This window comes from Ammodytes marinus, assembly GCF_949987685.1.
Source record: "Ammodytes marinus genome assembly, chromosome: 13".
NCBI lineage: Eukaryota > Metazoa > Chordata > Actinopteri > Uranoscopiformes > Ammodytidae > Ammodytes > Ammodytes marinus.
This window is the reverse complement of record NC_137217.1, coordinates 15,642,607-15,665,228: the sequence shown is the minus strand read 5'-3', so window position 1 is coordinate 15,665,228 and position 22,622 is coordinate 15,642,607. Positions and strand designations below refer to the sequence as shown.

At 41.9% G+C, this 22,622-nt stretch overlaps 1 protein-coding gene across 6 annotated transcripts in view; it reads left to right on the top strand.

Annotated features, from left to right (window-relative positions):
- Window positions 1–16,749, top strand: part of ptprub (protein tyrosine phosphatase receptor type Ub) — a 157,600-nt gene extending 140,851 nt beyond the window's left edge. For all 6 annotated transcript variants that reach the window (XM_080040268.1, XM_080040267.1, XM_080040264.1 and 3 more), the window contains 11 exons: window positions 148–184; window positions 1,226–1,323; window positions 2,807–2,923; window positions 3,798–3,952; window positions 5,689–5,824; window positions 6,576–6,725; window positions 8,349–8,663; window positions 11,529–11,654; window positions 13,595–13,752; window positions 15,260–15,395; window positions 15,519–16,749. In XM_080040268.1, the coding sequence (XP_079896394.1) occupies window positions 148–184; window positions 1,226–1,323; window positions 2,807–2,923; window positions 3,798–3,952; window positions 5,689–5,824; window positions 6,576–6,725; window positions 8,349–8,663; window positions 11,529–11,654; window positions 13,595–13,752; window positions 15,260–15,395; window positions 15,519–15,581 (1,491 nt within the window). In that variant the 3' untranslated portion in view covers window positions 15,582–16,749. The remainder of the gene's footprint in view (window positions 1–147; window positions 185–1,225; window positions 1,324–2,806; window positions 2,924–3,797; window positions 3,953–5,688; window positions 5,825–6,575; window positions 6,726–8,348; window positions 8,664–11,528; window positions 11,655–13,594; window positions 13,753–15,259; window positions 15,396–15,518) is intronic.
- The last annotated feature ends 5,873 nt before the right edge of the window (window positions 16,750–22,622 follow it).

The window sequence follows — 22,622 nt, the reverse complement described above, 5'->3', positions numbered from 1 at the left end:
GGCGGTCTGCACAGAGTGGGTCAGTGGGAGAGCAGAATACAGAGATGAAGGGAAGGAAAAGGGTCAGACAGAGAGACACCCTCCCATGCAGCTGTGCCTGAGGCGCAGATAGCTTACTCAGCATGTCATCCCTCTTCTCTCTTTCAGGGCTACCATCGATCCAACCACTTCATCGCCACTCAGGGTGAGTATCTCAGCTAAGCTGTAGTGTGTGTGTGTGCCTAGAGGATGGTGAGTACCTTTTCACGCTGTGCAATAAATTGAATATGATCTAGCCAATGAGCCAGTACTCGTGCACATTCCCCTTGCCAAAACCATCTCTCCGACAAATCCAGAGGTTACAGTCCGACCAACCAACCTGTGAAGGCTGCGGTAGTGATGATTGATAATTAGAAGGAGGTGAATAATGATGCGCATGAATTATAGCGTTTCAATCTCTGTGACATGTGGTGCAGCGTGTTCGTTGTTGTGGAGAAAACCTTTAGTTCACCCTCCGTCGCTCAAAAACAAAGTTGCGTTTGATGGACAGCCCGACTGCGTGTGTGTGCACATGCGAGCGTCACAAATGCCCCTTCAGATGATTCTAAACCCCCAAGGAGCGTCACTTTTCTCGGGAGCTCCCATCACAAAGTCGCCCAAGGTCTGCTCATCTGCTTATCTTGCACTAGCATCCCTTACACCCCCACCCCTGCCTCGGTAGAGAGACGGAAACTTGCCACAAAGACAAAAGACTTCTTTAAATTTTTGTCTCTCTTAGAATTTCTTTCCTATTTGATCCTCATCTCAAAGTTGTTCCTGGCCTCCTAAGCGTCTCCTCCTCAGATAACAATAAGTGACGGATGGTCCCTTGGGCTTCATCATCATCAGCTGCTGCATTTGTTTTGACACCCATCACCCCCCTTACCTTCCGCCTGGAATTCCCAATAACTATAGTGATGCCACAATACCTAGAGATCAGCACCCTGGCCTGTCGTCTGAGGAAGGACTCTATGGTTGCATTAACACGTGATTTCAAAATGTTAATCCCGGTAAAGGGTTTTTTACTGGGAGTTTTTTTCTCAGCCGAGCTAAGGGTGTAAGGGCAGGTTGTCATATTGTATCATATTGTATGGAATGTAAGTGATATTGGGCTATACAAATAAAACTGATTTGATTTGATTTGAGAGGGCAGACTTTGGTGCTGCTTTTCATTTTGTCTTCCTTCCCTCTATTTTCTCCCTACTAGGACCCAATCAGGAGACTCTATATGATTTCTGGAGGATGGTGTGGCAGGAAAACTGTTTCAGCATCGTCATGATCACTAAGCTGGTGGAGGTTGGCAGGGTAAGTGATGTGCATTCCCCCCAGTCCTTAGCCCTCCTCTCACCACCCAGTCCTCAGAAACATCCCACATTCTCCATAAGTAAACATGTTGGGTGTCTATATGAAAGGCTTTGCAAACTGCAGCCCAGTGGACCTACCCTGTATTTATGTGAAACCCCAAATCACAATCTGCATTTGCAGAAGCCTGACAGTTAAAGGTAGGTTTCAACATTTTGGAAAATGTGCTTATTTGCTTTTTTTCCTGATGTGAGGTACATAAAAAGACCGATGCCACTCCAATGTCATGTCGCTAGCTGTGGTGGTACAGCCAGCAGTCGGTTAGCTTGGTACAAAGACTGGAAACATCTACTGTAGCACTCTTTACGTTAAGCTAAGCTAATCAACTGCTGGATGTAGCTTCATTATTAACCTACAGCCTTGAGAGTGGTATCAATCTACGCATCAACATCTATGCAACAAGGTGAAGCATATTTCCCAAAATGTTAAACTATTCCTTTTTGTATACACTTTCTATTGGTATTTCTCTTGGCGATTGACCATCACAAAGCGTGAAGACATTCAGTGAAGACATGTATTTTATGGGATTGTTACATAAAGATGTGGCCTTATTTGTCTGATGCTGAAAACATCATGAAATTTGCATAGGGTTGTAAATATTGTAGTGTAGAAATGTACATGATGACTGTAATGATTATGTAGTCCATAAAATAAAAGTAATTGTGATGCATAAAAGTGTCTTGCGGGCCACATATCAAGGGCTTCTGTTTTTTATATATTCACTGCATGACTACACAGGTTTAATGGCTTTAGTCTAGTAGTTATTTTACCTCTCACATAAATACCCATAGTATATGATCCTTTTCTAGTCCAGGCAAGAGAAAGGTATTATCTCAAAGTATGGTTAAAATTACACCATTTCTCTAGCTGTATCACTACATCCAATTTGTTATTTTATTCTAACAATTCTGGGATCAGTCAACAGATGAGAAAGGGTCTGTGTGGCTGAATCCAAATAACAGCTCCATTAAACAAACAAGAAAAAGACCTCCTTTGTGCTGGAAAAGATTGCTGCCCTTCAGCTCATTATGCTTCCCACCATTATGTGATTATTGTGCTTTCAATTCTGTGCCCTTTGAGATGAAAAATCTGCTGCAGGAACCAGTTGTTTTTGTTGTTTTTCCACTGCATTTGTAGTGAAACCTTTGACTTCCATTTTACAACCCATATTTCTTTGTTGTAGTTAAACCAACACATGAAGTACTTCTTATTCTTACTTTATCTTCCCTATGATGCCAAATGAATTGTTAAATTGATCTTTAAAAATAAAAATACAATTAAATGTTTAATCCTCAGTCTAATGCTAGAAATCCAAAAGTGTCTGTCGAAAAAAATAGACACTTTCAATTTCTAGATTTGTCTAGAAAAAGAAAAAATCTGAACTCCACTGGAGAAAAATATGATTTAATAACTATTTTCTAAACAGGTGAAATGCTGTAAATACTGGCCTGATGACAGCGAGATGTATGGCGACATCAAAATCACTCTGCTTAAGACAGAGACGCTGGCTGAATACACAGTCCGCACCTTTGCCTTGGAGAGGGTGAGTTGGAGTTTATAGTAGATATGCATACCCTTGTTTGCCTGCCCTCTTTTGCATGTGTTAATACTTGTTCTAATATTCTTGAATTTTAGAAGTATTACATGAATAGTGAGGATTAGATACTGGAGAGGACTTACAGCTGATGTGTATAAGGGCCACATGTTCAATTGAGAGGAATTAGCACTCAGCAGTTATGTGAATTCCCCTGCCGTATATCCAACATAGCTCTTCGAGTGTTGTGCCCCTGATGGCCTCCAACCTGTCAATCTCCAAGGGGCTCTCTCACTGGAGAGGCTCAGATCAAGGCTGCAGTGACAGTGGCAACAAAAACAGTATTATCATCACCCTGTCACATTGGCCCTCCATGAAAATACGCTGCTGCCTATTTAAAGCGCAACAAATTTAGGAGCGGGTGACGGCTTGTTTTTTAAAAGCTCTTTGACTTATTCTATTTTTTAGATTTCTGTCTTCAACAAATCTTGCTTTGCGTAAGCTTAACGTTGTCATCTCTGTGCGGAGGACAAAATTGCTGTGCGACTGGGGCGGCCTCTCGGCAGAGGGGAGAAGCCTCCCAGCCCTCCCTGAGCTCTGAGAGCCTCACTAATTCCTTTCAGTGTGTCTGTCACACTGCAGCTGCTGCTGCTTCTAGCGTGTCTTGCCCAGAGGCCTAACTGTCCTCGAAGACTGAACACACCACGTAAATAATGTCCCATATTGAACCGAAAAATCTGTCACATCTTTCAGATATGTCCCTGAATGGATGGGAGCACATATTAGATGGAAAAAAGCGCTTAAAGGCTACTCGGGTTAGGATGTTAGCAATATAATGAAGTGTTTTACATGCAAATAACGTGTAATGTGTCTCTGTTGTCAGAGAGGATACTCAACCAAGCATGAGGTGCGTCAGTTCCACTTCACATCCTGGCCAGAGCACGGAGTGCCCTATCACGCCACTGGACTGTTGGCCTTTATACGAAGAGTCAAAGCCTCTACTCCTCCTGACGCTGGCCCTGTGGTGGTCCACTGCAGGTACTGTGACCTGCAGCATTATAAAACCAAACCAAGGCTATTCTTTAGGACTGTATATGTCAAGTAATCATTTGGGAATAGATGGAGACCATTACGACGTGGCAAGTGATGGTCATGTTAAAATGCAAACTGCTTTTCTCACATCATTTGAAGGGTAAGGTTTTATGAACAACCTGCCACGTATCTCTGGTTCTCGTACCGCTGTGTTATGCAAAAGGGTTTCTTCTTCTTTCAATCTGGAATTAGCAAATTCCTAATGAAAAGCAATGGTTTGAAAAGAAACAACTCAAATGCTTTTCAAGAATCAATTCATAGGTACTCTGTTACAATTTTGCCTTCACCAAATTTTCTGAAGAAATCCATTATGCAAATGTATTAGGCTTAAAGCCACTACGAGTAAGTCGGCACGTTGGCGACACCTTTGAACAAAAGCGGTAGTATTATTACGACGCCAGCTGTCGTGAAGCTGTTTTCTAGCTCGTGCAGGGCGTTCAGATTCAAATAATCAGGAAGCAATATGGTGCGTGTCCGTGTGTTGAAAGCAAAGTGTGAGGGCACCGGACTCTTTTCGGCTCCGTGAGTCTATGGGTGACACAGCATCAACTAATGGCAGTAAGTGCTAAACACACCTGATTGCAATGAGTTGATGCATTGTCACCTCTCACGGAGCTGAACGAGTCCGTGTCCCCACACAAAGCGAATGAACGAGAGATGGCAGTTAGTTAGAATGGATCACGATGAGGTAATGTGTTTATGTTGTAAATAATGACTATTTCAGATGAATAATGGTCATCTGATGATGCTGGTGAGGCAAAGTAAACTTTGTTTTAGTAGGCTACCGCTCATTCATTTAGGAGTAAACACTGCAGTCTACGTTCGCTGCGTGAAATTGTATATACGTTGCTTGGCAACGCCCTCCCGCCCGACTATCACTCTCCCTTTTCGCTTTTCTTCATTGCATTTTCTTTTTTTTCTTTTATGGTTCAGCCCCGTTATCAGTCATTATGACGACAAACAACTGTCTCAAACAAGGCTCCCGCTCCCCTTCCCTCACCTGGAGGGATAGGCTTCTCAAATCGCGTAACTGCGCCACACTGAAATCTGTGACCAATACGGATATGTGACCATAGAGCATGCACGCGTGAACCGAAAATCGGACTGGGTGTACGACCAGATCAAATGCAGTAATAAAAACTATATAAAAACGTCTTTCTTTGCACTGATGGTCTCGTTTGCTGTTAAAGGTAATTTATGATTATGAGAGGAAACATGAGGCTGTTTAAAAGATATTTAAAAGTTACTCGTTGCCGCTTTAAGTCAAGCTAGCAACATTTCCATGAAGATAGAATTTGGGACTGTCTTGGTTAAAGAATGTTCAATCAAAACATAATGGTGTCAAATTGAGGAAAACATTTTTTAAGTCAAGCTTTATGTCAAAATGTAACCTTAGGCGAATACCTTGCACAGTGGCAGTAAACACAAAGTAGCACAGCTTGCTCCTTTGACAGCTTGTGCTGGTGCTAGCTCAGTAAAATCCATTGCTCACATGCCTGTTGTCTTGTATGTTGTAGTGGCCCTAAATAAATCATGTAGTGCTAATAACATGTGGAGCTAAGAACTTGTGCTCCGGGGCTGACATAGTGTTTAACCTCAAATATGTAAACACCATTATTTAGCAACTCCAAAGTCTGATGATTTAATGATTCCTCATTAAGGTTGTCCTTTTGTTTTGCCAGTGTGGGGGCGGGCCGCACCGGCTGCTACATCGTGCTGGATGTCATGTTGGACATGGCCGAGTGTGAAGGCGTGGTTGACATCTACAACTGTGTCAAAACCCTCTGCTCTCGACGCATCAACATGATCCAGACAGAGGTCAGGTCAAATGCACAGCCAGGAAACCACTTCACCTCACATTCAAACCAAGTCAAATGTCTTGTGAATAATCAGGAAGTTACACATTACACAAGGCAACCTCTCTCCCGTGGTACACTCCTGTAGAGACGGGCATTTAAACATTTGTTTTTGCCTCCTGTTGTTGTTGTAAATTCAAAGTGTGTGGGGGCTGTATTTTCTTCCCTTTCCTCCTGGGACTTGTGTTAAGGTCATTGCTATAGTTTTAGAGAAAACACTCACATAGTCTCTCAGTGTGCTGCGTAGGCTCGTGCTGTTCTTTAGATGTGAGGATCATTTGCATATTTACCCCCTATTATGTAAATCTACTGTTGATATAGCTGTTTATTGCATTTGTAGTTATTTGCAGTGGTAGGCTAATTAAATGTGCACTTGCATGTCTTTGTTAACTTAAAAATATTGATTTATTCTCCAACAGCTTTGATACACCACCAACATTATAACACATTATAACACATGTATAATTCAGGAAAAGACGGGTTGTGTATAATCGCTGCAATTCTTCATTTTGTTTGATTATACATTTACATCTACATATGTTCTTTAACCTGCTTTTCTTTCAACCTTTCAACCCTTTGTTACTTCTGTTTAGCTGTTTGTGAGTCCAAATGACACATTCTTGCATGTTATCTCAATCCCACTAGAATACATTTGCATGCTCTTGTGTATAAACGAACAGGACGCTTAATTATGTTACCTGTTGTGTAATCAGGAGCAGTATATCTTCATCCATGACGCCATTCTTGAAGCCTGCCTGTGTGGGGAGACGGCCATCTTGGTGAACGAGTTTGCGGTCACCTACAAAGAGATGCTGCGAGTGGATTCCCAGAGTAATTCCTCCCAACTGCGAGAAGAGTTTCAGGTAATTCTTTTAGTTTTATGGCCACATCATGACCCAGAATAACTTTCTATGCAAATGTTTTAATTATTTGAAAAAATCTGCAGCCATTAAGCACGGAGCCTACATAAAGTGTATTCTGAATTACACATCCCACACACTGTAATTTGCATTCATAATGTAATGTAGGCTCATGTAAATATCATCAAAACTAAATTCTTCATTTATCTTAAAGGTGAAGTGAACGATATATTTATGTTAAAATAGTGATCAGAATGGGTGCATATGAAGGTGATACAGTCACACCTAGACAAAACTATTTTGATGATGTATTGGATACAATTTTAAAAGTTTGTTTGTAAGGCATATGTTCTATTGTTTACTCTGCTTTAAAACAGTGAGGTATTCCAAAAGTCACGTAAACAGTAGTTGAATGATGTCATCGTGTCTGTTGAGGAATTTATATACTATGGAGCACAACAGAGTATAGAGAGGAGTAGACGTGTGTGTGTGTGTGTGTGTGTGTGTGTGTGTGTGTGTGTGTGTGTGTGTGTGTGTGTGTGTGTGTGTGTGTGTGTGTGTGTGTGTGTGTGTGTGTGTGTGTGTGTGTGTGTGTGTGTGTGTGTGTGTGTGTGTGTGTGTGTGTGTGTGTGTGTGTGTGTGTTTCATGTCTGCATTCATTAATGCATGTTAGTCTCCTTTCCGTCTTCTGTGTGATTGTCATTGAAATCCTTTGCCTGGTTTTCAGGAATGCAGTCTCAGAACATTTTATTAGATGTTGATTAGGAGAGAGGAGGGCCAGCTGTGCTCCCACATGTTTTTCCTTCCCTCATCCACCTCCCTCTGCTGTTCAACCAGCAGCCGCATTGATTCCAGCTTTAGCATTTCAAAGGAAAACGAGAAAAGCCCCCCCCCCCAGACCCTCCTTTACTTTATACTGCTTTATCCCTATTCTCTACACAGGAATTTTGAAAGATGTATTGCTCAGAATTGGGGGGATTGTTCTGTGCGTGCTGCGACCCTCTGATTACTAAATGTTAGTTCTCCACCAAGGAATATGTAACATGCCTCGCTTTGATCCTTTTTAACGTATAAGTCTGGCATTATTGTCAAAAGCCTCACCTCCACGCCCATGTAGCTCTCTGTTAGTCATCCTGCAGGCAGCAAACAGCCATCCGGTAGCACCATGATCAGCGAGTCGCACAGATCTATTATTGATGCTGTGTATTAATGATCCAAATGTGTGTGTATGTTTGTTTTTCATGTCGTCTAGTGTAATTTAGCTAGATGAACTAGAGAGTTCATAAAAAAAAATAGTATGCAATATTCCCTTTTGATTTTCCCTTTTATCATGCAGATGACCTGATTTCTGTATCCTTCATTCTTTGAAATCAGTTTGTCGACATGATGTTCAGAGTATTAAAGATTCCGTCAAATCAATTTATTAGATTCTTGGCATCATTTGCATCCAAATCCACGTTCACCTCTTTTTCCTCCTCCTCTCCTAACATCTTTGATTCCTCTTCTGTGTCTCACCTGCTCCTCACACCTTCCATCTTTTAAACGCTCTCTTTCAATTCCATTTCATCCTCACCCTCAACCCCATCTCAACGTCTTTACCCTTTTTTTTCTTTTTTTCCCCCGCAGACGCTCAACTCTGTGACTCCCCACCTGGATGTGGAAGAGTGCAGCATTGCTCTGTTGCCCAGAAACCGAGAGAAGAACCGCAGCATGGACGTGTTGCCGCCAGATCGCGCCCTGGCCTTCCTGGTTACGACTGAAGGGGAGAGCAACAATTACATCAACGCCGCCCTGGCCGACAGCTTCCACCGGCAGGCCGCGTTCATTGTGACCCCTCACCCTCTGCCGGGCACCACCGCCGACTTCTGGAGGCTGGTCTTTGACTACGGCTGCACTGCAGTGGTCATGCTCAACCAACTCAACCAGTCCAACTCTGCCTGGGTGAGGTCAAAGTTGTGCTATAGTGTTTTATTGCCATTGATTTTGTTGAAAATACGAAAGGAAAGAGAGACATCACAAAATGGTTTGTCTTCACTCACACAAGAGCCAACGTTTGCAGCACTAGTTGTTTTTTTTTTGCTTTCTGTCTTGAGGTTATTGAAACTTTACTTCAGACTTTGCTGACATACCCCTGCCTTCACACTTAAAGTATCTCACTGTGATTAGGATTAGTTCCTTCATGCCATTTTGTTGGGCTTTGATCCCTGACCACATTGATCTCAAGGCATTACTAGACAACACCCGCCCCAGTTTTTTCCTCCCCCTCCCTCAAGTTACATCTCGGGAAAATAGGGCTTGCGTTTGCCTCCAGCCACCTCTCAGGGTTCTTTTCTGTTGGCGTCCCACTTTTTCTCATGAACATATGTCTCTCCGTGCACTGCAATATTCCTTGTTTAATATTTTATAGCTAGCTATAATGATGCGAAACAAAACACAAGATCAAGTTCAAGATTCAATTACAAACACAATGGGATGCTACAACCAAATAACTGAAGGCATGCCATACATGTATTTTAAGGGGATATTTTAAAGTAGTTAAAGCCTTTCCTATGCTGAGCGCCTATGGTAAGGAATTCCATATGGTTGGAGCTCTAGTGGCAATGCTTTTTGATTGCAAATAAGGACTTAAAGGCTTTACCACCTAATCAGGTTCCATGTTGAAGAAGGCTTTAAGTTGGCAAATAGATCCTTAAGACTATTCTTAGTACAGGCACGGAAATAAAATCACATCGCAGAGTTTGACAGCTAACTGTTGAGCCAATTGTGCTATCCTTAAATGTCCTGATTATAAAAAGGCTCAGTGTGACGCCACGCCATTAAAAGACACCAGCAAATCTAAACAACACAAACAACACCAATTAAGGACAGTCCTAGATACATCTGAATGAGAATGTTTTTAATCCTTGTTGCAAATGCTGCATTGATATCAGGCATTCCAGCACATTAAGTAACATCAGCTTTCATCAACATATCATTAAAAACTTTTGCAAGGGCAAATATTAGTACTTAAATCTCATATGACCTTGTATGAATGCCTATATAATTCATCTGTATGAATAACCGCAAGGCAAAGACACTGGAAATAATGACTTTTACAGACTCTAGATTTTTGATTTTTGGCATGAATGCAAAATTAACAAGCTTTGCAGAGTCAAATTTATAATCTTAACCATGTGGAATATGTATGACATTGTATCATAGCCTTGGAGAGCAGGTTCTTTCTCTAAATTATGAATATGTCTTTGTTCAAGGTCTGCATTAGATATGGTATATTAGATTGTTGAAAAAAAGTAATTTTTTAGTTTTTATCTTTGTAGTGTAGCTAATGTCCTGAAGTCAGTGTGTTAAAGAAAAACTGAGCAAAACAGAAAGAGCTACCCCAAGACTAAATCCATGCAATACAATTTGTTTGACTAACAGTACCAACAAATAGATTGCTGTTCCAGAGATACCTATTGATTAACTTGGTATTATAGGGGAGAATGGGGTAAAGTGAGACACTTTTTACATTTGCTCCCCTCTAAGGGAGCTAAAATGATTTATCCACATAACACATTTCACATTAATTCAGGGTGTTTCCTAGAAATGGACATTATAAGATTTTATTCAGGACAAAGGGCAGTGAAAATATGATTGTTTGAAAAAAAAGTTGTCTTGTGTCTCACTTTACCCCAGCTTAGGGGTAAACTGAGACAAACCAGAGAAATCAAGGGGGTAAACTGATCCACTTACTTTTTCCACTCTGAAACTACCATAACAACACATGTTGTAACAGTTAGAATCCTGACAGTTAGCTTGAAACCCACATATTCCAGAACTAATATCAGACTAGTAACAGAATCATGGGGTTTGGTCAATTAAGAGCTTTTTTTTTTAAACAGTTGAAAGTAACTTTGATCAAATACAACATATCATTCATAATGTTTTAATTAACATTCAAATGACATATAGAACCAGTTAGATTAAAACACAGTCTCTCTTAGCGATTCAGGCTAATCTTCAGCTAGCATCATCACATGGTTTTATATGTTGGTAATTCATCAACATGTAAGATAGAAGTTGTTCTACCTGAATCAATTTGCTTTGGCACAACAGTTGACTAAGTTGACAGCAAACAAATTTACTTTGACATGCAAAAACAATATTTTTGCGAATAAAACATCCTTTCAACAGCACCATGAGGTCCTCTCCTTCATGGCCAAGGGGAAATGAGAGGGGCTTGAAAACATAATTCTCACATGACCAAAAATGTGTTCATTTACCTAGATACAGGGGGTGTCTCACATTACCCGATGTCTCACATTCCCCCGTTCTCTCCTACACTGGTATTGTTCCGTCTGGCTTAATGCACATCTTGTATCAATGTTCAGCATTGACGGTTTTCACACTTATGCATTGCTATCTTGCACTGAGTATCCTACCAAAAAGGCATTTATCAAAATCAGTAAACCACTAACATGACATTTCAGAGCCTTTGAAGGCTTTGAACCGTCGAACAATGTCAACAGATGATCTAAAAATGTACTTATAGCGTGTGGTGTGCATGTGCTCATCAAATATAGAAATGTTGGGTTTTTGGTCTCCCTCTTTTTGTAATCTCTTTAAAACACATTACATCCATCCCTTACTCCCTACCCGCACCACCTCTCTCCCCTTATTAACATTACTGTGGCACCTCACACATCACTGCAGCAGTAACTGTAAGTTCTATCATTGACTGAATGCGTGAAGACCCCCCGATTGCATTAAATCACTGCTAAAACAACCCTTCCCCCCTCTCCCTCCCTCCCTCCCTTCTACTTGTAGCCGTGTGTCCAGTACTGGCCTGAGCCTGGTTTACAGCAGTACGGACCAATGGAAGTGGAGTTTCTGTCCATGTCGGCGGACGAGGATGTCATTACTCGTCTGTTTCGGGTCAAGAACGTAACCAGGGTGAGTCATTGGGGTTACAGTACATGTATTTCACAAATAATGACTAGAACCTCATTAGAAATGCATTAGCCGTATAGCTGTATTGCTCGTTTGTTATGTTACATTTTACCTGCAGTATACACTTAGAGCTGCCAGCTGCAATGTGCATCTAAAACCCTGACTAGAGTCCTCAGAGTCAAAGCAGCATAGACTTGGCTGTAAAAATAGTGTGTGCCTGAAACCCTAGGATGGTGATTTGAACTTTTATTTTTATTTTTACGACTTCTCGTATTTGTGCAAACTCAAAGGCTGAATGCTTCCCTTGGTGCGGGTTATCCATACAGTGTTTGCCTCAGCATCGTTGTCTGTCTATATTGCTTCCCTATTCAAACACAACCGCACATCTATGCATCATGGGTCACAGGAGGTTGTCAAATACATACTGCACACACAATAAAATGAAAATATACAGTATAGCATTGGGATTTTTTTACTGAGTACAATGACAGATCAGCAAAAACACTTATTCAAGGACTGTATTATACATGTATAGACGCACATACATACTGTACAAAGGATATTGTTTGAATATTCATCAGTTCCGAAACATTTGAACCCGAGCCACCAATGTTTCATAAGATGCTCCCATAAGTGTCATCCTTATCATGAGAACTTTCTAAGGAAAACACAAAAGAGAAGCTCATTGACATGCATGCAATAAAGGTCAATCACTCCCTTTTTTCAATTACTTCATGTCATTACCTAGATAGGCGTCTGCCCTCTCTCAGGTGCCTGTTGGCATACTAAAGAGGTGACTTTCATCATCGTAATGCATGCCATATTTTCATCTGCAGGATACTCTTATTCGACAGCAAAGCAGGCTGTTTTCATTTGTTCGTTTCTCAACAGTAAAAAAAAAAAGGGGGGATCTGTCAAGAGGAAAATTAAGAAGACCTCATGACACAGGCTAAATAAAGGAATTGACAGTTATGTCATGGTAGAGGGCACACAGGGGAAGTCAGTGTGCTCTTTTCTCAACTTTCTTTCTCTAGATGTGTGCATATATGTATGAACTCACTTCATCGTGCTGATTGCGTGCTTGTGTGTGTGTGTGCGGATATGGTTTTAAGCCTTGGAATTTGCATAAGCACATGCATGCATTCTGCTCAGGATCATTGTCAACCAATTATTAAAGGAATTTGTATGCAAGGCGTTTCCCTGTCGCCATTAGAAGCCGAACACTAGACAGTGCCCAGAAGTTCCCGTCTTGATTGGCATCCTCACACTCACTTTCGGTTGCCCTTGTCATACCCCTCTGTACCTGTGGCACCTTTATTTCTACTCAGCGCACACCACTGTCAAGGAGAGGGCAACTGAACGCAGCATGGGCGAAATCAAATCACACAGAAATAACACACACCTCTCCCTCCCTTCTGCCCCTCTCACAGTGCATTAGTGTGTATTTTTCCTATGTGTGACAATGATATACAAGGGTAGGGAGTAAAAGTCAAGGGAAGTGCATGGTAAGCATATGTATGTGTGGGTTTGAGAGCAGTGCAAAAAAAAAGTACATTGTGTAAATCCCACCTCGGGCCGAGGCAATTCCTCCATGCATCGTTGGTGTCTTAGCCAGCCCCAATTTGCATGACTTACAGTTCTCCACTGGTCCTTAAGTATTAGGCGAGATTCTACAGGACAAGGTTATGAACACACAGGGACTCTCTTACACACAGCCCGGGCCCCACTTACACCTAAAAACCCATATATCTCAAAGTCAGTCTGCTGAGTGAGCATAGCCGAGAGTGCCAGCAGGCAGCCTGGGGAGCACTGAAACCCAGGGTGTTCACTCGCACACGCCGAAATACTGAAACAACCACAGACGCATTAGAGTATGTGCATGCACACCCACACAGTACAACAAACTAGAGATTCCATGTTTTTTTTTTATTTTTTTTTATCAGCTTCAAGAGGGCCAGCTGGTGGTGTGTCAGTTCCAGTTCCTGCGCTGGTCGGCTTATCGCGACGTTCCCGACTCCAAGAAGGCTTTCCTCAACTTGCTGGCTCAAGTGCACAAGTGGCAGAGCGAGTGCGGAGAAGGACGCACTGTTGTCCACTGCCTGTAAGTAATCCGTTAACACCATGCGTTTGTTTGCTGTAAATAAAAAGTGAAGGAGACAAGGCAGCAATGCATCCATTAACACTCTGCTAAGGTCTCGGACAGTAAATTAGGGCTGTTGAAGAGTGGCATTTAAAACCAGAAGCCTATTCCCTAAGGGGGGGAGGCAGCAGTACTACAAAAATGTCTCTTTAATCATGACCAGATCTGTTTGATGAGTGAGACAGAGACTGTGTCACATCTCGTCTCTGTGCTGTTTCCTGTGGTTTGGCCTAACGGAGATGCAGTGCCAAGTATTTTCGGTGCAAGGTAGAAAGGCAAATTGTGGTATAATGTGTTGTGCTGTGGTATAGTGCAGTGTGTGTTGTTGTAAAGTCCTCTGTTGTCCCAAGCCGCCAAAGTGCACACCCCCTGATGAATATGAATGGGGCTGTCCAGCTCATTTCCAACCCATCACACGTTCATCCCCACCGCCCCCATCCAAAAGCACATCACTCAGCTCTGTCACACAGTGTTACCCACGACAACCAGGAAGGAGATTATGGAGATCAAATCAATTACGGCTTAATACAGAATGCGATGGTTCTCACTACAGTAAATCCAGGACTGCCAAAGCACTGACGACGATTGATTACCTTAATATTGCTTGTATACGCTGCGGAGGGCTTCCGTGCCCACCCTTCCCCTGCATTTGTCTCAGGAGGGAGAAAGTGGATTGTCCTCCACCGGTTTATTGATATTGCCTTTCATTTATGATGACCAGTACAATATTTCCGAGGAAATGCCAAATTGTGCCGTTATTTCTCAAATTTGTCATCCTCGCAGCCCTTCTCCTGTCGCTATTTTTGTATCAAGATATCGTGTTACCATGTGGTATACACTCCATCAAATGCCTGTTTCTCACGAGGTAGCATGGCCACAAATACAGGCTTATCAGATTACTATACTTACACTGTATTGTCGTCTTCCATAACCCACTAATGCATATTAGGAGGCCTATTCCCACTGGAGATGGAGATATATTTGTAAATATTGAAATTTCCTTTAACTCTGTTGTATATGCAATATGATAGGATCAGGATTGCATTATGCTGGCAGTCAAAGTCTGGATCTAAACCAAGTCTAATATAATGCACAGCAGGAGGAGCTTATTAATATTGCACATTTCAAACACAAAGGCTGAGATGAAGTGCAGCAAAGAAAATGACATGGCAAGAGTCTTCAAGTCATGTTAGCAACTTGGTAAAGGCTGTCCTAATGTAGAGTGGTGCTTGAAGCTAAATTCTATAATTAAACTAACTCTAACACTACAAATATTTTATGGCAATCCAGAAAATATTTAAAATACCAGGAGGATAACGGTGGACCGTTTTGCCATCATTGCGTGCTAGCCCGGCTAAAATACAGCATTGAAGGATAATGATAAATAAAAAAATTGTCAATAAAATGAAAAAGATAAGGCATCTACCTCCAAAAGTTTTAAATAAAAACACATGTTCCGTCTCTGCAGTAATGGTGGTGGCCGCAGCGGCTCCTTCTGTGCCAGCAACATTCTCCTTGAGATGATCCAGTACCAGAACATGGTGGACATCTTCTATGCTGTAAAAACTCTACGCAACTGCAAACCCAACATGGTGGAGTCCCTGGTATGTACTGTATGAGGATCTCTAAATAACTAAAGTTGTATGTCCTGAAGTGGCAAGAAATATTTCTGTAATTATTTTTCGATTTTCCAATTATTAATTTAAGAATATTGTATTTTTCCCCAGGACCAGTATCGATTCTGCTATGACCTTGTCCTGGAGTACTTGGACTGCTTTGACGGCAGATAGCAACTAAATGTTTACCACAGCGGCGGCACACCACAAGCTGGAGATTCGATTTTGAGGCCACCGAGTGACCTGTCGACTTTAATGTTAGGCCCTGCGGACTTGGAATCGAAAGGACTGCAAAGGAAGGAAAGGGAGAAAAAAACCTGGTCATGGTTCTAACTTTTAACCTTTAATGTACTGCTGTGATTTCCTCCTTGATGGTGATGTTTGTCTCTTTTGATATTTTTTTGTGCTTTTCGCGGCCTCCGGACTAAAGCTCTTTTGTGCTAGGGCTTTTTCTGTAGCAGCGAAAAAACAATATTCTGAGCTACGAAATGGACCTGTCTATTCCCGGAGATGAGGTCACCTTGGCTGTGTTTCATCGTTCCATTCAGACAGCGAGGGAGGGAGGATGAAATTCCAGAGTTACAGCAGAATTATCTAAACAGGGAAACATTTCCTTGTCTCTTGAGAGCTACAATACAACAACAGTCCACTGGCTGTGGCATGACTTATCTACCATACCATAAACTGCCTTATTCTCTGACGATAGGATGGATTCATTCAAATCACTGAGTAAATCCAAAAAGGTTGTCTTACTGGTGTACAAACAGCAAACAAGAGGTTTTGAACAGGAGACCTACAGCATTAGGAAAGTCCTAAATCCTCAACAGTATTGATACAGAAACTGTACAGTTAGTGCAATGTGTTGTATTTTGCCATAATGTTTGTGCTGGATTACCATGTGTGCTAATAGGTGGACGTTCCCGGGGACTACAGCCCCTGGGCCTCGTGTCACTGCGGGAGATTCCTGTCTCGTTACTGTCACAGTGCCAATCCCATTGACTGACTTGAAATCCTCTATTTACTTTGTTCTACTGCTTCATCTTGATATATGCCTACAAAACATACACGTATGTACCGCGTCAGCTAATGTTCTCGCTCTAAAGTGATTGTTTGTATTTTGTACCCGGCGGGACAGAAAAGTGGGCGGGTAAAAAAAACTTTTCGAAATGTACTGACATGCCATAGTGGTGAAAAATGATGTTCCATTAATGCTGTGGTGAAGTGTTTCAACCAGTCCTGCATTACAGGTTTGAGTCTGTGACTGCTTTTACTCCTTTGTTGTCTGATGCATTTGGTTGTACTGTAAACTGTCGAAGCAAGCTAAACCATTTTGAATTTATCATTACCCTTTCAGCTGGGGGGGGGGGGGGGGGGTTATTTTGACAAGAATATTGGTTGTTGTTTCCAGTGGTGTAAAATAAATATAGTACATATTTAGATATGAAATAAAAAGGGGCATTAACATTGTGCAGAGGGAGAAAGTGCTACTTTGCCACACCACTGAACTGGTTGGTGTTTTTACATTGCTGGCCGTTTTAAGAGTATTCCAATAAGGAGAGGAGAGAATCAGTTGCCCTGCTGTTATGCTATCACAGACTTGATTGAGAAACAAAATACAGTTTTTCCATCCACTGGCCTATGCCTGGAGATAACTGGAACTGTTTATGACTGAAGTATTGGATTCAATAATTGGTCCCAACAGACAGACGGGAAGGAATTCTCTTTTTATAATTTTTTCAAAGATTTTGTTCCAGATCCAAGATAATATGTATTATACACTCCATTGTTACCCTTTAAAAATATGTTATGCTCCACCATATCTCCTGAATATCCTTTTTAAAAGCATATTTTCAAGAAGAGGTGATTAAGATATCACTTGTGAAAATGCCCAGAAAACTGAGAAATGGCAGCTAGGCGAACTTTGCTGCTTGTTTGCAGCTCATAGTGTGGTGCAGGTGGGAGTGCCAGACTAGGTAAGGAATCTAACGGTATACCAACATTAGCAGGCTCCCACAGGTTCACTGCTAGAGCAGCTTGTTCTTTTTGAGGAGGGTGAAGTAATGAGGACTCTGCGGTATCACCGGAGGAAGTGCCGCAACACTTTTTCCTCCAGGGTGGGAAGGAATGTGTACATACAGATGTATATTATGTAATGTGAATACTATGTGAATAATATACTATATGTTTGCCCTGAGTTAAAGACGTAAAGTAACCACTAAATAACCATGGAGGTGAATGTGCTGTACATGACCATTTTGTGAGTTTATTGCCAGTACTTGTAACAGCCGAGAATGAACTGAGTCTCCCTCCTGCTCATTCCAGTGCTCTGAGTAAAAAAAACAAAAAAAAACAAGTCCGTCAAAGCATGTAAGTTGTCTGCTTTGCATTTCATTGAGTTTCATTTAAAAAAATATATTGATCCACATTATTTACTCCAAATCGCTGTTTTCCAGCAGCCGCGACTGTATGAGTGCATTGTACTTTTACCATTCCAAAGCTTTTTAGAACGACTGCTCTCTGAGCGACTGCCCCCGGGAGTACCGATGATTTCACTCTGTGTGTCTCTGTATGAACCGACGGTACATGACTACTGTGTTTTTGACCATTGTATATGTGGGGGGCGGTGCAAGGTGTGTATTTACTGACGGAGGGGGAGAAGACAGATGTATTCTGGGGTCAGGAAAAAGGGGGTTTTGTTTTGAAGAATAACAACAATAAAAGAACAAGGGGTAAAACAAAACAAAAAATGTGCTGTCATCTTATTATTGGATGTTCTGTCAAAAATGCATACGCAGCTAGAAAACTCTGTGGTTTGTTTATTATTGGTTTGTCAGCAGAAGCCAAGAACTGACAGGTGGACATGGACTTCCTGTCTAAAAGCCTCCGACCGTCCTGCGGTTTCCCATACGGATGTGTTCTTTTAGCATTTCAACCGCATCGACCCATTTGATCTCTCCCCCTCGTTTTAATCTCTCACCTCATTTCTTTTTTCCTTTTCCCCCGTTTCATTACACCTCACCTCTTCCTCCCTTCCTCTCACCTCCCCAGACCTCCACCCCTCTTCCATCACTTTCATTTCTCCCTCTCATCCCTCTCCATCTCGCATGGCCCGGCGTAAGGTGACTCCAGACCACATACTTCCTCCCCGCACCCACAGCCATGTTGAATAATGCAGCAGTCCTGGCTGCAAACGGATCCAGTGGTTAGCAGAGGGACAAGCCCAGATTAATTAGAGGACAAGATCCCCTGTCGTTGGGTTGAGGACATTGTAGACCATAGGAATTCACCTTATTAGAATTGTTTTGAGATTGATAAGCCTTAAAAACAAACTTTCAGGTCTAGGAGAGGAGTGTTTTGGTATTGATGGTGTTCCTTAGATGAGATTGTCATTAGAAGGAGATTCGTCATTTGTCAGTGGAAAGGAGCAAGACTGCATTATAGATTGGACATGACTGAGGAGGATACCCTATTTAAAGCTGTTATCCGTTGTCTTAGTGCCCGTAAAATGTAATTGCATTTCTTTCAAAGCTGAACATATCTGACTGTATGAATTCTGTATATTGGCAGTTCTTACCTGCAGAATGCTTTCTCTGTGTGTTCTGATCCAACATTGTGACCCAGAGGTTATGAGAAGTGCAGACAGAGAGTGTCTGTATTGCTACGGCAGTTGGCACTCGCAGTGGGAGCACTCGACCAGGCATGCATGCTGCATCCAATTGCACGTGGAAAATCGGTAACTCCAGATATGGCATCAAACACAGGGCCACATCCACTAAGATTGGATTGCGCACGCCAACAGCTCCATGATTTGCAGCAAAATAGCGTCCGCAATCTGCTCCGTTTTAGCACAGCACAATTTGCACCAATAATATACAGGCACTAACAGGCCCACACAGTTTGACAGCTGGGCGCCGTCAAGGTCAAGGTGGAAACGCCTGCACAGTTGTTCCGGGCCCAGGAGGGGTGGATGGCACAGGGAGACACTCGGAGAAAAAAAAAACAAGCTTCCCTTACAAGAATAGAGAAAAAGACAGACGCTGCATTGCTTACTATTAATAAAATAAAATAAAAACGAGCTCCACGCGGAGCTGCTGGAGAAGGGGTCGCAGATCCACGTCATTAACTTGATGCGCTGTGTTATTAATTGCAATATATGGAAAATTGTGTCGAGGCATGGGGAAGACAGCAGGCAGTAAAGGTGCTATAACACCAAAAGCAATGCTCAAGATGAAAATCAACATATTGCAAAGGAAGCGTTCGATGCGATGAAGCGGCGCTATTGAAGCCTACGCCCTTCAAATGCGTCCATTGGCTGACGTTGAAAATATTGAACTTTCCAAGCGATGAAGCCTGACGCTAAGCCGTGATAGCCAATCAGCTTGGAGATTGACCATACGTCACTGACATTGGCATGGAGGACAGTGTAGGATACATAGAGGCTGAAAAACACGGAGGAGAGTGTATGGCTGCTCTATGGCTGTGTGTGGGCATCCGGTGCTGTATGACAGCCGCTCGGGGTTCTACAAGAAGGAGCAGACGTGGGGAAAGTGAGCGATGAGATTGGGCTTCCTGGTTAACACAGTGAATAAACTGTACGGCTGTGCTTTAGCCGATAAACAAAATTAGCCCCGGTTAGCATAGTGAAGCTCACCCGCTGTGTGCGGCTCCGGTCGCGGAGGATAATATGAACCCAAACATGACAGCCAAGTCCGTTTGGAATTCCACAACAAGTAGGCTACAGCGAAGCAACGATGTTTATCTCCGCCAGCCAGGTAGGAGAATTTCTGCCTTTATTTTGTACCTCTGTTTACACAATGCTGGTGTAAAGTGTTTGGTGTGTTGCTGCCTTGCTGTTAATTGTGTGTATTTCCGAGCAGCGTGGATCTATGTGCAATGCTGTTTTAATGCTAGGCTATTTGTGCCGTTCAGTTGCTGATTATTTGTCTTTTGGCTCAATTGTTGACCGTGTTGTGGTTTGTGCCGACATCACATGCACACTGTTGCCGGGTCTGATCTCAGCCATGGTTGATAAAGGGAAATAAAATAGCAGGAGGGAATCTAGGGGCGATAGAGGCGATCCATGAACCAATAGCCTATTTATCCAAAATATGATCAAGCGGCGCGAAGGAGCAATAGCCATCGCGAGCATCGTACTTTATTTCTTTATATTAAAGAACCGTATTAAATAAACCAGAGCTCCATTATGACTGTCTTCATACTAAACCCACTTCCTGTAGATTTCCCCCATAATATGACTCGATATCAATTCAATATAATTTAAACCCCACGAGTTTTGAAGAGAGAGAGAGGGAGACAGATAGAAGTTGAGTCCTAAGTTTGCGCGATAGTAGCGTACTTGCTTTAAAGGTGAAGTAAGTGGTTTATTTATGCTAACATAGCCTAAGTGTTAAATCGCTCTTTATTCATACAGTGATCACTTACATAATGTGCGGGTTTCATAAAGCCGATCTCTCAGTCAGCTGCTCTGCATGTAATCAGTTGAATTGAATTAAACTTATTGGAGGATCTCGAAAATGTTATCCAATCACAAGAGAGAACGCTACAAACCGACACTGTCTCACTTAAATATTTAAATATGTGGTAGGCCTATTTGCTCCACTAAAACAACCTATTGCAATTAGCGCTGGCCTTTGAGGATAAGGTGCAATTTGCAACTAGGCTTTTTTGCATAGGAATGGAGCAATTGGCAACGGATTTTGAATATTCCCTGATTTAAATATTCAAATGGGCCAGTCGTACCGTCGGTGCTGTCTGCTCCACGGGTCAGTTTCAGTGCCGCCTGCACGCATTTCTGCCTTTGCGCGTGCTCTGTGGATAGGGTGCAATTTTTTTCAGTCATTTGCATCGATTTAGCGGGTGCAAAAGAGGTGTTATCTTTTACTGGATGTGGCCCACTGTGTGCAGAAATACCTTTTCATAAATTTTGAAATGTGGGACCTAGGACCATGTCTTATTCAAACCCCGACTGTATGTAAAACATACAAACTAAATGAAAAATAAACAGATGTACTGGAATGCAAACAGATCTGAACTACCAGTCTGAAGCTCCCATGTCCTGAGTAGGCTCAAAGAACACACCGCGGGTAATACGGCATAGCCCCTCAAATAGTATAACAGGGCAAAGCAGCAAAAACAGGCGTGGCTTTCATCAATGGGTCATATGCTCAATCACCATTGTTTTAACTCCCTATTTGATGGATAGGACCTTAACAGAAAATAAAATAGATGGTAATATTACGGAGTAACTTTAATATTGCCGCAATTGTCTCAATTTACTTTCACTTGCAGAAAGCTATTACAACACAAAATCATCAGTGGCAGGCAGGCTCCATCATCCTTTACTACTCATATTTGGCTGCTGGTTTAAATTATCAGGTAAATGGAATCTTTATCATTTCATTGAAGCGGTGTAATGACTACCATGTGCAAGGCAACGTATCAGATGAGCCGAGATCCAACTGGGTTTTTGTCTTTTCTCTCTGGGCCTCCCGTCTTATATTCTTCCACTGACAGGCTGGATGGATGTCAGCTTCTCCCCCTCGTCTCCCTGGTGAGTCTCTCTAGATACACTCTAGGTGTAGGATACTTTCTGTCAAACGGGAGCGAGGTTAAACAGTTTCGGCTGTAAAGGAGGAGAGCCAACTGCTCAAAACTGTGTTCCAACGTTTTTTTGTCTGAAATTGTATCAATTCAATTTATATTATTATTTCAACAATTTATCCGTTCATTTAAGAGGACTATTTCGACCATTTATTCAATTCATTAAGCAAACTATTTATTTATTTTTCTTTTAATTTGGTAGTCATTTGAACTAATTATCCATCACCTTTGACTAATCATTTACATTTTCTTTCTTACCTACCCCTTTTAAACAAATTTGAATTATTATTTTTTCTCTTTGCTTACTAACTAGGTTAAAGGAACTTGCAATGGCAATGCAAGGTGTTTATGGTCTTTGTGGTGTTTATTCCCATGTATTTGGATACATTTGTCTAATCATAATTTCTATTTCTTCAAATTAGTTGAGTTACTCCAGTCTTTGCAATCTACCTTCTAGTGCCTGTAAAAGTGACAGAAGAATAACCCAGTCTGGGAAACAGTGAAACACTGTTCTATAAAGTGTGCTCGCTTGTTACCAAACTGCCACAGAGACAGGATACTGGCTGTTGAGCTCCTGCAAGGCTTTCACAATGG